General features: G+C 50.6%; 3 protein-coding genes across 4 annotated transcripts; all 3 read left to right on the top strand.

Annotated features, from left to right (window-relative positions):
- Nucleotides 1-757: 757 nt before the first annotated feature.
- On the top strand, nucleotides 758-2,324 carry GL218_06595 (uncharacterized protein; the record flags this gene model as incomplete). 2 transcript variants are annotated; one of them, XM_033583318.1, is made up of 3 exons in its annotated part: nucleotides 758-1,019; nucleotides 1,098-1,975; nucleotides 2,058-2,324. In XM_033583318.1, the coding sequence occupies 3 exons, from the start codon at nucleotides 758-760 to the stop codon at nucleotides 2,322-2,324; spliced, it is 1,407 nt and encodes a 468-aa protein (XP_033433484.1). The 2 variants fall into 2 exon arrangements, with proteins under 2 accessions (XP_033433484.1, XP_033433483.1); XM_033583317.1 differs by having other exon boundaries at nucleotides 773-1,019.
- A 1,439-nt stretch (nucleotides 2,325-3,763) lies between these two features.
- GL218_06594 (COPII coat assembly protein sec16) lies at nucleotides 3,764-9,585 on the top strand (the record flags this gene model as incomplete). Its single annotated transcript, XM_033583316.1, has 2 exons — nucleotides 3,764-8,954; nucleotides 9,005-9,585. The coding sequence occupies 2 exons, from the start codon at nucleotides 3,764-3,766 to the stop codon at nucleotides 9,583-9,585; spliced, it is 5,772 nt and encodes a 1,923-aa protein (XP_033433482.1).
- An 815-nt stretch (nucleotides 9,586-10,400) lies between these two features.
- On the top strand, nucleotides 10,401-11,894 carry GL218_06593 (putative lactate 2-monooxygenase PB1A11.03; the record flags this gene model as incomplete). Its single annotated transcript, XM_033583315.1, has 2 exons — nucleotides 10,401-11,125; nucleotides 11,234-11,894. The coding sequence occupies 2 exons, from the start codon at nucleotides 10,401-10,403 to the stop codon at nucleotides 11,892-11,894; spliced, it is 1,386 nt and encodes a 461-aa protein (XP_033433481.1).
- Between the last annotated feature and the right edge of the window lie 832 nt (nucleotides 11,895-12,726).

Raw genomic sequence — 12,726 nt, 5'->3', positions numbered from 1 at the left:
GTCATCGTGCCAAGAGTTTAGGTTAGTATGTAACTATAGGTAGACTTGCGAAATATATGCTAATGCTAACGTATGTCTGGTCTACCTAACCTACCTAAGGTATACAATGCCGGAGAGGGGAAGGAGTATATGGATTAACAATCACCATGTGTGATCCGAGGTAGAGTAGAGTAGAGTCATTACCGGATGTGCGATGGATGTGTAGGACTACGTGGTTCTACATACGCGCACTTTTGATTGCTCGTGGAGAGCATGTAGTCTAGGACTAATAGCTTTTGCTGAGCTGACGTACACTGATATGGAAGTGCATGTCGCTTGTGAGGACTAACCCATCACTGGATACGATGATCGTGATGATGATGATGATAGGAGAGACTAGGAAGTAGATAGACGGTATTGGAGTATACTGACGATGCTGTATAGTCCGCGCACTGCTCTTACACAACTCGTAGCCATATCTATACCAATATTGTTGGGAGTCTCTAGGCCTGGCTCGATATCAGCCTGTTGCGCACTTGATTACGACGGCTTCTAGAAGTGACTCATCTGAAGCAAATAGAACACATATCTCACATTATCACGATGAAGTTGAGTATAAGAATGGGTTCATCATGAACGTAAATATGGCGATATCATCACAGCGAAAGCAAACAAACGAGTAATTGAGTTCAATACCTTGTTTTTGCGACGTTAATATCGACATATCGATATATATTAAAAATCTACTCATAATTCTAGTTCTAATACTAATATCTCAATGCTCATCACTACAATGGCCGGACCATTCCCTGTGAAGAACGCTACGGTCCCGTACTGGAGGACGCAGCTACACCATCTCGACTCCCACCGCAGTACCCCGGAACTCCCCGAGAAGCAGGACATCGTTATCATCGGCGCCGGGTTTGCGGGCGCGGCTCTAGCGCACTATCTGCTTAAGGATAGCCCTGAGAGTGAACCGAAGCCGAGTATTACTATCTTGGAGGCTCGGGAAGCTTGCTCAGGGGCTACTGGCAGGAACGGTGAGTCTTGTTACACTATACTTCACCTACACTCTTATATGACTTGCGGTCTTATGCCTACTTACTAACCTTTACTAGGCGGGCACATCCGCCCTGATCTCTTCGTCGCCCTCGCGGCGCGCATGCAAGCGCAAGGCCTGGAGACTGCGAACCAAGTCGCGCTCTTCGAAGCCGCCAACGCGGAAGCCGTCGTTGCACTCGTCCGCGACGAAGGCATCGACTGCGACTTGCGCGCGGTCACCACGGGCGACGTGTTCGTGGACGCAGCCGAAGCCGCCAAGATCAAGAAGCTATGGGACGCCATGACGAAACTTAACTGCCCGACCCTGCGCTCCGTCACGTACCACGGGCCGAGCGACGCGGAGCGCGTGTCGGGGATCGCCGGGGCCAAGGTCGCGTTCACGTACCCGGCGCATGTGGTCTGGCCGTATAAGCTGGTTATGCATCTTCTAGAAGGGGCAGTGGGAAAGGGGGTTAATTTGCAGACGAAGACAACGGTGCACGGGGTTTCCGAGACGGTGGATGGGGAGGGCTATTGGACGCTGGCGACGGCTAGGGGGGCGACTCGCGCGAAACGGGTTGTTTTTGCGACGAATGCGTATACGGCGGGTTTGCTGCCCGAGTACGACGATGCGATTTATGCGGCTCGGGGTACTGTGTGTAGGGTTGTGCCGGATGCGCCGGCCACGAATATACCGCTGGGATCGGCGGGACTGGAAATGGAGAGCCCGAATTCGATCGATTCATACTATGGCTTGCGCCAGGATGGCAGTATTATTGTGGGAGGCGGGAAGAGCGCGTTTGTCGACGATAAGGAAGAGTGGTATAGGAATTATGACGACTCGACACTGATCGAGTCCACGGCGCCATATTTCGACTGCTGGGCTGCGAGGACGTTTACAGGGTGGAAGGGGTTCGAGACTGAGACGGAGAGTATTTGGACGGGCATTATGGGTGTGAGTGTCCTAACTCTTCTTGAAGCTATATCGAGGTATCATCTCTTGATAGTCTGACTTAGACTAACACTCAGGTTTATAGTACTCTGCAGACAGTGCGCCACACACCGGCCACGTACCGTTTAAACCGGGGCAATACATCTGCGCCGGCTTCGACGGTCACGGCATGCCGAACGTGTTGCTATGCGCAAAGGGGCTAGCCGAGATAATCAAGGACGGCCGCCCCTTTTCGGAGACCGGGGTGCCGGCTGTCTACGAAACTAGTGCGGCACGGCTTCGGAAGATTTCCGAGCTGGTTGCGGCTCCTACCATAGGACGGGCGCAGGCTGATATCTATCTGAAGTTTTAATGAAGGACGTTAGAGGACGGTGGGGGAGAAATCTGGAGATACATAATATATCGTGCGGCACGGAGACAGGGAGAACAAGGGGTGGTAGCTATGAGATTGTGATAAGCTGGAATAGAAGTTTCTCTGCATAACTCCTTATCGCCGTATTGTATTGTTCATCGCTCGACCTGAAGTTGACTGCTTAACGGATACGCCGGCGATCAAGATTTAAAGAGTGTTTAGGAGTTGCTTAACGAACCAGAGACCTGAACCGGAGAACTGGAAGTCGGATATCGGAGCGCACCGTGCTAAAGGGTCAGTACCTAAAAATAAGCTTCCAGGGCTGGAGCTTGTGTTGTTAATTGGCCGCCGAAGCTTGATAGAATCCACCCATGACTTAACCAATCATAAAGAAAGTAAGAAATGGAAGCAATGCAGGCACGGAATCAGGGACCCGTTCTGCCCGTGCTTTACGTCAAAGTTCCCATTTATGTACGTGTGGAAGTATGTACATAATGTACTCATCTACCAAGATTCCGCCATACATGTACATATTTGGGTACTCCCGTCATGTCCATGCCTCAGGTCGTCTCCATATAGGTACATACATTAATAACGACTTAATCACTATCGAATAAGCAGAGATGCCAGATTTTATTGCCCACCGGCAGAATAATATTCGGGCTTGAGAGATATAAGCTATATATGGCTAGGTAGGTAGGTATTAACTCAATTAGTCGAATTATTCGGCATGTGCTGACTTGTCGGATAATTACAATAAACGGATATGTTGTCTTCTAAGATTCCATCCATTCCATCGTGGTTATGTCATTTATTTTATCAGTCTCGCTAACCCAAGTACCTCCTAGCGTGGGTTTGTGCTGTGCATAAGCTGCATGGGTACATGGGTCATTGAATGAGAACATGGCCTCAACGGACGATACCTTTTTCTATATAGGTAGTATGTAAAGTTCAAAGTAACATCTTGTGGATCTGCCACTTTGCCTCAACTTTCCCATTTTTCTTTCCCAATTTCCTCTCAAGTACCCCAAGAAAGAAAGCAATAACGATAATTGCTCCTCTAAAATATGATCATGGAGTTTGGCTTGTAACGAGTCCAGAATAAACGTCTTTATTAGTTGTTCTTGTATAAGTGAGTTGGTTTTTTTTGTTTTAGTATGAGTCGCGCGATCCATCTCATTCCTATTCCCTTGCTATCTAATTATGGCATCGCGCTGTTTGCCCCTATCAACTTTTAGTTTAGCATCTGGCATGCGACTTCGTTCCGTACTTATTGATGACACGATACTATTGTGAATTACCCAACTAACTGGTCCCGATCTCGCAGTACCGTTTCCTAATTCTACTTTACGGGGGCCTTTCCATTTCGATGCTTATCTAGTTCGCGATCATTGTACTCGGAGATGGATGCCTCAAGTGCGACGTGGCATCCGGCTAAGATGCCATACACTAATAACGATAACAATCAAATATCAGAGCTCGACTCGACACAAAATCAAGATGTGAATGCCGATAACGAGCACGCGATTGAGCACTCAGCTCAGGATATGTTAAATAACGAAATAATAGAAGACGGCGCTAAGCCTCAGCAACCAAGCGACAGCGCGTTCCTAGACCAATTTAATCATGATGACGGTGGGGATAACCCATGGGATCTTTCAGGAGCCTCACACGCTGCGACTGCGCAAGGTGATGATGCTGTCGTACCTGATTACGAACACGAGATTGCCCAAGCGGAAACTACTCGGACGAGCAACGCGGCCAAACATTCCAGCACAACTTCGTTTGCGCGTACCGTGTCTCACGAGGTAAGCTTTAACGATGACGAGGATAGCGAGTTGAGCCTGCAGCGATCGGACACGGACCCTTTCAAGTTCATGCCACCGAATGAGAGGACAAACTCATTTCCCGCCGTACCGCAAAGAGAGGATGCGACTGAGGACGAATTCGATCACCCACCCCCATCAACTCAAGCCCAAGATATCCTGCATGGCTTGGAGAAGGATGATTCAGACACTGACCCCGTTGCACAATCTGAATTTCCCGATACTCTTGGCGAAGACCAGCCCGTCGATGATGAAACTGGTGCAAATGGAAGCTCATCCCAGCAATACGTTGGTGGAGAGCTTGTGGGTACTGCAGAGGAGGAGTCGGATGCTCGATTCGAGGAGGGTTTACCGTTGATTCCACAAAGCGAACAGCATGACCTAGAGAACCATTACGAACCTGAGGCTCCAGGTCTTGGAGATGCCTTTACGCAGGATGATGTTGAAGAGGGTGATGACTTTTTCAGCCAAGTAACTAAGGATGCTTCTCATCTAGGAGAAGATGCTAGCTTTGAGCATACTCTACAGAGGAAATCCACATCTATGGTAATGGGACAAGTCATAGACTCTATGACAAGGGAAGAAGAGTCGAATTCAGAGCTCCCATCTCCAGTCAAGGATGCTACGTCGGAAGAACCAGCGAATTCAGACACGCCTGCGCAGCGGGCTGTGAACGGTGATTTTGAAACTCATTCGAAGGAGGGAGTTGATACTCAACCGGGACCCGTCGATATCGATGCAAAGTGGGCTGCTGCTTTTGACGATGACGAGGACTTTCTATTGGATTCAACTGCTGAAAATAAGGAGCTGGATCCAGCAGATATCTTCGGAAGTGACGACGAAGGTTTCTTGGAGGATACGACTGAGCAGATGCCAGCGGCACCAGTAGTATCGATATCACAGCCTCATATAGCTGCGCAACCTCAGTCGGCAGGCTTAAATGGTCGTTATACTCCTGATAGTTTCCAGCATCCGGCGCAGTTAAGCCCAAACCCTTATGCACCAGCCCCCTTTGTCAATCAAATGCAACCGCCACAACCTCCTTCCTATGCGCACCCGGCCACGGCTCCTCCGCCGGCAATGGGTGGATTTGAGCCACCTCAAAAGCCAGCTATGCCTAAAGCTCAAAGTTTTGCTGATAAGGCCAAAGGCGGGTATACATCTCCGTACGATCTCCCGATGGAAGTTGTGAAACCGAAGAAGCGGATTAGTATGCAGCAACTTCCACGAGCAAACAACGCATCTCTAGGACCACCAGCCGCGCCCCCAAGGAGTGCGAGTTTGTATTCCCAACCACCACCGCCGGGAGCTTCGAACGCAAGTTTATCACCTCCTAGTTCAAGCCATTCAAGCCAACCGCCGCCACCACCACCAGCGGCAGCAATAGCCCAGAAGCCTACCCCCCAGTTAAAATCTAAATCTAGCTTCTTCGAGGACTTACCTCTATCGTCGAAGCCCCGGCCCGCGTCACGACACAGTCACCTTTCCGCCTCACCTCAACTTAGCCCATATGGACAACCACCACACGGTCCTCTTCCTGGATCCCCTTTAACATCGCCTGCTTCCTATCCTCCTCATTCCCCCCAAGAGCAAGCAACTGGTATCGCGTCATTAGTTGCTCCAGAGCGTATTAATCCTTATGCCTCGGTGCAATCCAATTCGCTACCCACGCCAAGTGCGCCTCCCGTCGCGACCTCAAGATACTCTCCCGCGCCGCCTCAATTATCAGTAGCAAACGGTATTCCACCGCCTGCTTCTAGCCGATATTCGCCCGCTCCGCCTTCTGTCCGGTCGTCTAGTGGTGGATACGCCGCTGTTCCACCCCCGATGCTCGCACACCAACCACGAACTTCCAGTCCCCTTGCTCACTCTCATTTTGAAATCTCTCACGATAAGCCAATACCAACTCCTATGAACGCTGAGGGCACCTCTGAACGTCGAAGCTCATCTCAGTATGAGCCTCGTCTCACAAGAGTGCCTTCATTACCACCAACGCAGGAAGTTGAGGAGGAACAATCTTTACTACGATCTCCCCCAGTTGCGCCCAAAGCTCCGTCCGAATCCAAATATAGTCCAAGACAAGTCAGGCATACTCCTCCGCCTCTTAACTCTCCTGCCTATAACGCGATATCTCCCCCTAAGAGAGCGGTATCAAGTTATGTCCCGATGTCTCCCGCATCCGTACCACATAAGGAGGTTAACTTTGTACCACCGCCTCGGTCTCAAACCCAATCGCCTGGAGCTCTTTATGGAAATCGGCCTGGAATAAGGCCCATCGACCCTGTCCCTCGGCCGTCTTCCGTACAAGGTGCTTCTTCCCCACGAGAGATACCGAATGCGGATGCAGCTCGACCTGCTGTTAGAGCCCGAGGCATGTCTCAGCATCTCAATCTTGTCCCGCCAACCGATGGTCGAGAGCAGGACCCCTTAAAGAGATGGCGAGGTTGTCCCGTCATTACATGGGGTGTGGGAGGAACACTTGTGACCTCTTTCCCGACGGATGTTCCACGATATGGCATTAGTCAGGCGCTCCCGATGATCGTACGCAGCCCAGGTGAGGTGAAAGTACGGCATGTCAAGGATATTCAACCGTTGGAAGAGCGTCTTGTCAAATTCCCAGGACCTTTGAAGGGCAAATCGAAGAAGAAAGAAACAGTTGCATGGCTGACGGCTGGTATTGATACTCTTGAAAGAAGTCTTCCAAATCTTTCGTTCTTGCACGCCGTTTCACATGAGGACAAGAGAGCTGTTGAGCGAGCATTATTATGGAAGATTCTACGGGTTTTTATTGAAAACGACGGTCTTCTCGAAGGAAATCCTACGGTAGAAAAGGCTGTTAGGGAGGTTATCTCACCTGGTCTTGACACTGATAATCCTGAGCTTGCTCCTGCGATTTCTACTGGAGCCGATTTGACGGGAATACCTTCAACTATAACTACTATGCAAGCGGACGCCGTCGATTCTACGACTGTCGAGCAGATCCGGCACCATCTGCTATCCGGTGACCGAGAGAAGGCCGTTTGGGCTGCGGTGGACAAGAGGCTTTGGGGCCACGCGATGCTCATTTCGAATACGATGCAAAGTCCGGAATTATATAAAAAGGTTGCTCAAGAGTTCATCAAGAAGGAGGTGAACCATCCGGGTCACGGAAATGAGTCGCTCGCGGCCCTTTATGGCGTTCTTTCTGGAAATTTTGAGGAGTCGGTAGATGAGCTCGTCCCAGTTCATGCGCGGGCAGGTCTTCAGCTTATATCTACTTCGGCTTCTATTGGCGCATCGCAGGATGCATTGGCGGGTCTTGACAAATGGCGCGAGACACTTGGCTTAATACTCAGCAACAGGAGTTTTGGCGATGCTCAAGCTCTACGATCGCTTGGTAACTTGCTCTCTGGATATGGAAGAGCGGAAGCAGCTCACATCTGCTACATCTTTGCTAGAAACTCTGCTATTTTTGGCGGTCTTGATGACCCTAATGTTAACTTCGTCCTTGTTGGAGCCGATCACCGTCGCCAAGCCGACCAGTTCGCGAAGGAGACGGAGGCCTTGCAACTTAGTGAAGTGTACGAGTATGGGTTATCCCTTGCGGGAGGCTCAAATGCTGTTCAGAGTTGCCCACACTTGGCTGCTTACAAACTACAATATGCTATGACCCTTGCTGAACATGGATTTAGAGATAAGGCTTTACAATACTGCGAGGGTATCTACAACGCTATCACTGCGCAGACGAAGAGGTCGCCTTATTACCACCCCGTTTTAGAGTCTTCCGTAGACGATCTTATGAGAAGATTGAAGCAGGCTCCAAAGGAAGAGTCATCTTCGTGGATCCCGAAGCCTAGGATGGACCAGGTGTCTACAAATATGTGGAGCCGCTTCAACAAGTTTGTTGCCGGCGATGATGAGGATGGTTCTGGTAATGCGGCGTCGGGCGAGGCTGGCGCTGAGTCTGGGCCCTTTTCTCGTCTTGCAGGCGGGACACCGACGATCAGTCGGTCTCCGTCCGTCTCGAACTTCGACGTATACGGAAACGGTAACCCATCACCTACCCTCACATCCACTAAGGCCGCTTCACGCTATGCGCCACTAATATCTCAACCCTCCAATAACCCATACGACCCTAATGCTTCTTACAATCCAGCTCCCAGATCTTCAATGGAAAGGACCTCGGGCGAGATTACACGGAGCTCCTTTGAGCTACCAACAAGAAGAGGATCAGACATGCAGTCTACATTTGGAAGTCCCTATACCCCTAATCATAACTCGTCCACTTCTACATATCAACCTGCAGCACCGGCCGCTTCTCAGACGTCTCCATATATGCCAGTCTCCCAAGGATCAGACTCAGCCCCACAACCGACGGGTATTGGAATTTCATTCCCGGGCTACGATCCATATGGAGCCGCACAAACCTCGCCAAACCCTAATGCTTCTCAGTCGCAACCCTCACCTACGGAGCTGAAACCGGCAGTTTTAGTAAATGACGCCAACGCGACGCAGGGTTATCAGCCTCCTTCGTACGGATATGAACCGCCAGCGATGAACTCCTTCGAGGCTCCTACAGGACAGACCGAAAGTTACTCGGGCGGATACGAACCACCTTCATACCAACCTTCTGGTTTTGAGCCTCCATCGTACGAGCCGGGTCCGGGTGGCAACGAAGGCGATTCTCCCAGTGAGTCGAAGCCTAAAAAGAGCTTTTTCGACGATGATGAGGATGATATTCCTGGCCTGAAGTCACAAGGGAAGAGCAAGGCGGATATAGACCGGGAGAACGCGGAGATGGTTAGGAAGATTGCTGAGGAAGAGGGTGAGTACAAACTAACGCCCCTTATTCACATGTTACTAACAGACTTGTAGAAAAACGTGCTGCTGAGGCGAAGGCAGCCAAGAAAGGCTGGGGCTTTGGAGGATGGTTCGGCGGTGGTGCCAAAAAGGAGTCACTCGAACCGGCCAACAAGCCCATCAAGGCCAAACTTGGCGAAGCCAGCAGCTTCGTATACGATCCGGACCTCAAGCGCTGGGTCAACAAGAAATCGGGAGCTGAGAACACTCCTGTTAAGTCGGCAACACCGCCTCCTCCTCGTGCAGCTGGTACCCCTCCACCGCCGGGATCTACATCCGCTCCTCCAGGGGGCTTGGGAATCCCTCCTACCGGCCCTCCCCGTGCTCATCTTACGCCTGCGCCTACACTGCTTAGAAGTGCTATTTCGCACGATAACCTCATGGTTCCCGGTGGCGCTCCGCCTATGATGCGGTCCGTCTCGGGTCAGAGTACTAGCAGCGCCCCAGGCGGGCCTCCTAGCGCACCGCCTAGCAGGCCGGCTACAAGCCTGAGCAACGCGAGCAGCATCGACGACTTGCTCGGCGCGGCGGGGCCGAGGAAGGGAGGCAAGAAGGCGAAGAAGACAGGGCGCTACGTAGACGTCATGGCAAAGTAAAGAAGGAATGCATTGAATTGTGATAAATGATTGACTGACTGATACATGCATAACGGAGGAGATAGGGATTGGCAAAGGCGCGGGCGCAAGGCTTACATCGATACATCTGTTACGGCTCGAAGCTCGGATACGCGCGTGCGCGCTGCCGGCTTGTATTATATAGACCTAGAGATTCTTGTAATAAAACGACGACCGGCTTTTGAGGCCGGTGCGCGTGTGTGTGCTAAAAGAGAATGAATGGTGTTTTGGATTCTTATTTTGGTCTTTTTCTTGGTGAAGTAAAATTGAACGGCTATTGATGGGTTTCCCTTTTTAAGAGATATTGGTGATACTTACAAAGTTGATATTTGCATTTCGGTGTGATGAATCTTTTATTCGTTTGAAGGTAACGTTTAGTTATATGATATTGTATTTAGTACGTATTATATCTCAATACATGAGGCTTATAACTATATCTGAACTGCCTTCAACCCCTTTTCCGGACCTGTTACCCAGACAATAAATATCTACTTAAATAAATCGACGATATAATACATAACAGAAACAATGTGAAATCTTCTATTAATTCTTGTGCTACAAGGTAAATAGCTCGCTCTATTTCCTTATAACATGACATCATGACAACGTAGATCCGCGTATAAACCGGGTGTGGAGTTTGTACCTGCATAGGAGATGACGCGGTCTCGGTCAACGGCATAGAGGACTGAGGTATTATTATAGACGAATCGAGTATCTTTATAGGAATTCCACTCTTCTAAGTCCTGATTCCTACTATCATCCATCTTAGATATCCCTTCCTATCCAACACCTACAACATGTCCTCCCAATCCCACCCCAGCACCCGCCCCAACACAGAGAAACACTCCGACCCTAACCCCATCGCCTACGAAGCAGAGGTGTACCAGCGCGGATTGCGGTACCAGCGACCTCCCTTTACGTTCAAGCCCCTGGAATGGGAACACCTCGCCGCGGAGCGCATGTCTGCCGACGCGCGGGGCTACGTGCTCGGGTGCGCGGGGACGGGGGAGACGGCGCGCAAGAACAGGGAGGCTTTTGGGAAATGGTCTATCGTGCCGCGGCGATTAGGGCTAGGCCAATCGTCCTCATCGTCGTCGAAAAGCAGCGATAATAATAGTAAAAGGAACAAGGGGAAATCCCCATTCCCGGACCTCTCCGTCAACGTGCTGGGTAGATCCCTTCTGTACCCCATCGCCTGCGCGCCCGTCGGCGTCCAGAAGATCATGAATCCGGACGGGGAGCTGGCGGCTGCTAGAGCGGCGGCGCGGGAGGGCGTCCCGTTTATACTGAGCACGGCGAGTAGCTCTAGTATCGAGGACGTGGCGCGGGCGAGCGATGAGGGGGCGGCAGATGGGGATGGGGGCACGGCGGAGAGGTGGTTCCAGTTGTATTGGCCGGCGAGGGAACACGATGATATCACCGTGTCGTTATTGGAGCGAGCTAAAGGGGCGGGGTTTGGGGTGTTGGTGGTTACGCTGGATACGTATATTTTGGGCTGGAGGCCGAGTGATATGGATAATGGGTGAGAAGCGTGCCTCCTTTTCACATTTCCCTATATATATTGATATTGATATTGATATTGATATGCCCCTATCCTTGGGTATGTATATACTAACGAGCAAATCATAAGATACAATCCCTTCCTCCGCTCCGACCAAGTCGGCATCGCAATCGGGCTCTCGGATCCAGTCTTCCAGACACACTTCAAAGACAAACACGCCGGCGTCTCCGTCAACGACAACCTAGGTGCCGCCGCGGCAGAATGGACGCGCACTATTTTCCCCGGCACAAAGCATACCCTCGCCGACGTAGCCTTCCTGCGCGAGCACTGGGCCGGCCCCATCGTGCTCAAGGGCATCCAGAGCGCGTCCGACGCGCGCGCAATCACGGCCTCGGGGCTCGTCGACGGGCTTGTCGTGAGTAACCACGGAGGACGACAAGCAGACGGGGGCGTGAGCTCGCTAGGGGCATTGAGGGGAGTCGTAGAAGCTGTCCACACCGTCACGGAAAGTAACAGCGGGGGCAGGAAGAGGAAAGTCCAGATCCTCTTCGACTCCGGGATCCGCAGCGGCGCCGACATCGCCAAGGCGCTTGCTCTCGGCGCGGATATGTGTCTTGTCGGACGGCCGTACGTGTACGGGCTGGTGCTCGGGGGCGAGGAGGGCGTGGCGCATGTGCTGCGCTGTTTGCTGGGGGATCTGGAGCTTACGCTGCATTTGTCGGGGATAGGGTCTGTGGGGAAGGGGGATTTGAATGGGGGGGTGCTTGTTAGGGAGGGTGAGTTGTTTTAGGGTGGCAGGGCTTGGGATGGGGTTTGTGTTGTGGGAGAGATGTGTAGATAGTTGTTGGATAGGTGTATAGGGGGTTAAAGGGGTGTGGAATAGGGGTAAGATTGAAGGATGGGGAGGGAGGGAGTAAATGGCTTTGTTTTGAATGCTTCAGACAGCTTGGATTTGTTAATGAAGCATATGTGCTTAGTTAATATATAATATAGGTCCAGTGTAGCCGTATACGTTATTGATATCATATAAACAAAATAATGTAGTCATCTAGGCTACATAGATGTAGCAAAGTACATGCAGAAATAGGGGTACCTAAAGTAAATCTAAGGCTGCAGCATATCATTATGAACTTCAAACCTCTTAATAACTAAAAGCCCGGTGGTGCAGTGGGAACACATTCCATCATTACGCGCTTCTGACAAAACTGCAGATGAAAGGTCGAGGTTGGAAAGACGTGGGTTCAAATCCCACCCGGGCTACTTTTTTTTGCTCCTTTGTCATATTATCTATTCCCCCTTTTACATTTTCCCGAGTCAGTAGCTGTTTTGAAAAGGCTGCATAACTCTCATATCGGATGATAATGCTATAATCGACTTCCCCCCACCCCCTTTTACTCTGATACCTGAAAACAACCTCATGGAACCTCGTATCCAATATTATAGCATGAGATGAGCAGGCCGTAGGGGTTTTATCATAACATAATTCTATGAGTACTATCCCTTGAATCTGAAAGTAAAATTATATTTATAACTAATAGGTGGCGGAGGCATGTGTAGCATATAATATAATATCACATCATAAAGCCTTAATATCGGTCTCACTCTCACCACTATCCTCAAAC

The sequence above is a fragment of the Daldinia childiae genome, assembly GCF_008694065.1.
Source record: "Daldinia childiae strain JS-1345 chromosome Unknown Scaffold7, whole genome shotgun sequence".
Taxonomy (NCBI): domain Eukaryota; kingdom Fungi; phylum Ascomycota; class Sordariomycetes; order Xylariales; family Hypoxylaceae; genus Daldinia; species Daldinia childiae.
The sequence above is the reverse complement of the archived record's forward strand: the minus strand, read 5'-3'. Positions and strand labels throughout refer to the sequence as shown.